Source organism: Amblyomma mixtum, chromosome 8 (assembly GCF_055824585.1).
Source record: "Amblyomma mixtum isolate Tamu chromosome 8, ASM5582458v1, whole genome shotgun sequence".
In the NCBI taxonomy this organism is placed as follows: domain Eukaryota; kingdom Metazoa; phylum Arthropoda; class Arachnida; order Ixodida; family Ixodidae; genus Amblyomma; species Amblyomma mixtum.
In genome coordinates, this window is record NC_143019.1 from 79,820,290 (window position 1) to 79,821,844 (window position 1,555).

Sequence of the window (1,555 nt, forward strand, 5' to 3'; positions counted from 1 at the left end):
CGGATAGCGCATCGGTCGTGTTTAACTATGGGTTGCTTATACGAACATCAAGCAACCTTGCGTGTCCCGAGGACCAGATTCGCTGAGTACGCGATGCATGTGAAAGCACCAATCGAAAATTCAACAGCGGCTCCATCGACTAGGCCTAATATTTTCGTTCTACTCGCACTAGAAACCTGCTGAATCGGTTTCAGGGCGAGCACCACTGAGCACATTTGACGTTTTCATTACCGCTGTGAGCGAAAGTGTACTCTGAGGCAGAGCATTATGAAGCGGACATTTATGAAGCATTATAAAGCGGACATGTGAAAACTGTAGGTTCTGGTCACAAGCGCTGTGATTTTTCTTCTCTTTTCTGTAGTTCTTTAAACTTATGTTCTTTAAACTTATGTTGCAGGGAAATACACCTCATGTTCCCCAAAAAAACAAAATATTGCTGCATGCTTTATTTGGTTACAGTTCGTAGGTATTTTAATGTGATTGACAATTGAAGTTTAATTGCAGAAAAACGCCGTGCTCGGATATTTTACAAAATTCTTTACTCGAAGATTATTATTTGTGCAGGTGGACTGTCAGATGTCTCCTCATGTCAAAGAGGAAGCCGCACGCTCAACTTATAGATGGCGTACCCAGGGACCCTCACTACAACCCGGACCTCTTGAGCGACGCGCTGAGGTTTCTTCCAGGAAAGGGCGACTTCGTCCTGCTGTCTTACCCAAAAGCAGGGGCGCACTGGGTTCTCTACATTGTGCAGCTCATCCTGAAAAGAGGCCAGCCCGTGAGCTCTTATGAGCAGTTCCAAGAGAACATGCGCTATCTTGGAGTATCAGAGTTGGAAGGCTGGAAGCCAAGCCTGCCCTTGCGGCTGCTGCACACGCACCTTTCACCGCCACAGGGGGCCGTAAGCGCCGAAGAAAAAGACATCTACGTAGCTCGGAACCCGTGGGACTTGGCTGTCTCCTTTTTCTGCATGGTGACCAACATCAGCCTTTACCGCTTTAAGGATGGCTCTTTTGATGAGTTTATTGAGGCCTTCCTCACTGAGGGCATAGCCGGTCACGGCACCTACTTTGACCACGTTGTTTCCGGATATGGCTTGAAGGATGAGCCTAACGTGTTCTTCGTTTGCTATGAGGACCTCATGGAAGACACGCAGGGTACGGTACTGAAACTGGCGCACTTCCTCGGAGAAAGCTACGGCCGTGAGTTGCAAGAAAACCAACAATTACTCCAGAAGCTGCTTGAACGGAGCGCGGCGGAGAGTATGAGAGAAGTAATGGTTACAAATTTAGCCATCAGCCCACTAACTGAGGGAATTGCTTGGAGTGAAAACCATAAAAAAGTATGGAAGGACGCATATCAGGGTGACAACAGTAAATATAACATCGTAAGAAAAGCCAAGGTTGGCAGCTGGAGAGAATATTTCTCTCCAGAACATCTCCGGAACATGGAGGCTGCTATAAGGAGGACGGAAGAAACATCGCCGATGATGGACCTGTGGAGAAATATCCGCAAAGAGGCTGCCGGAGCGGCTGGCATAGAATATGAGAATTAA

At 47.5% G+C, this 1,555-nt stretch overlaps 1 protein-coding gene across 1 annotated transcript; it reads left to right on the top strand.

Annotated features, from left to right (window-relative positions):
• The first annotated feature begins 586 nt into the window (after positions 1-586).
• LOC149333158 (sulfotransferase 1B1-like) lies at positions 587-1,555 on the top strand. Its single transcript, XM_089557664.1, has one exon. It carries the CDS (start codon positions 587-589, stop codon positions 1,553-1,555), a length of 969 nt encoding a protein of 322 aa, XP_089413790.1.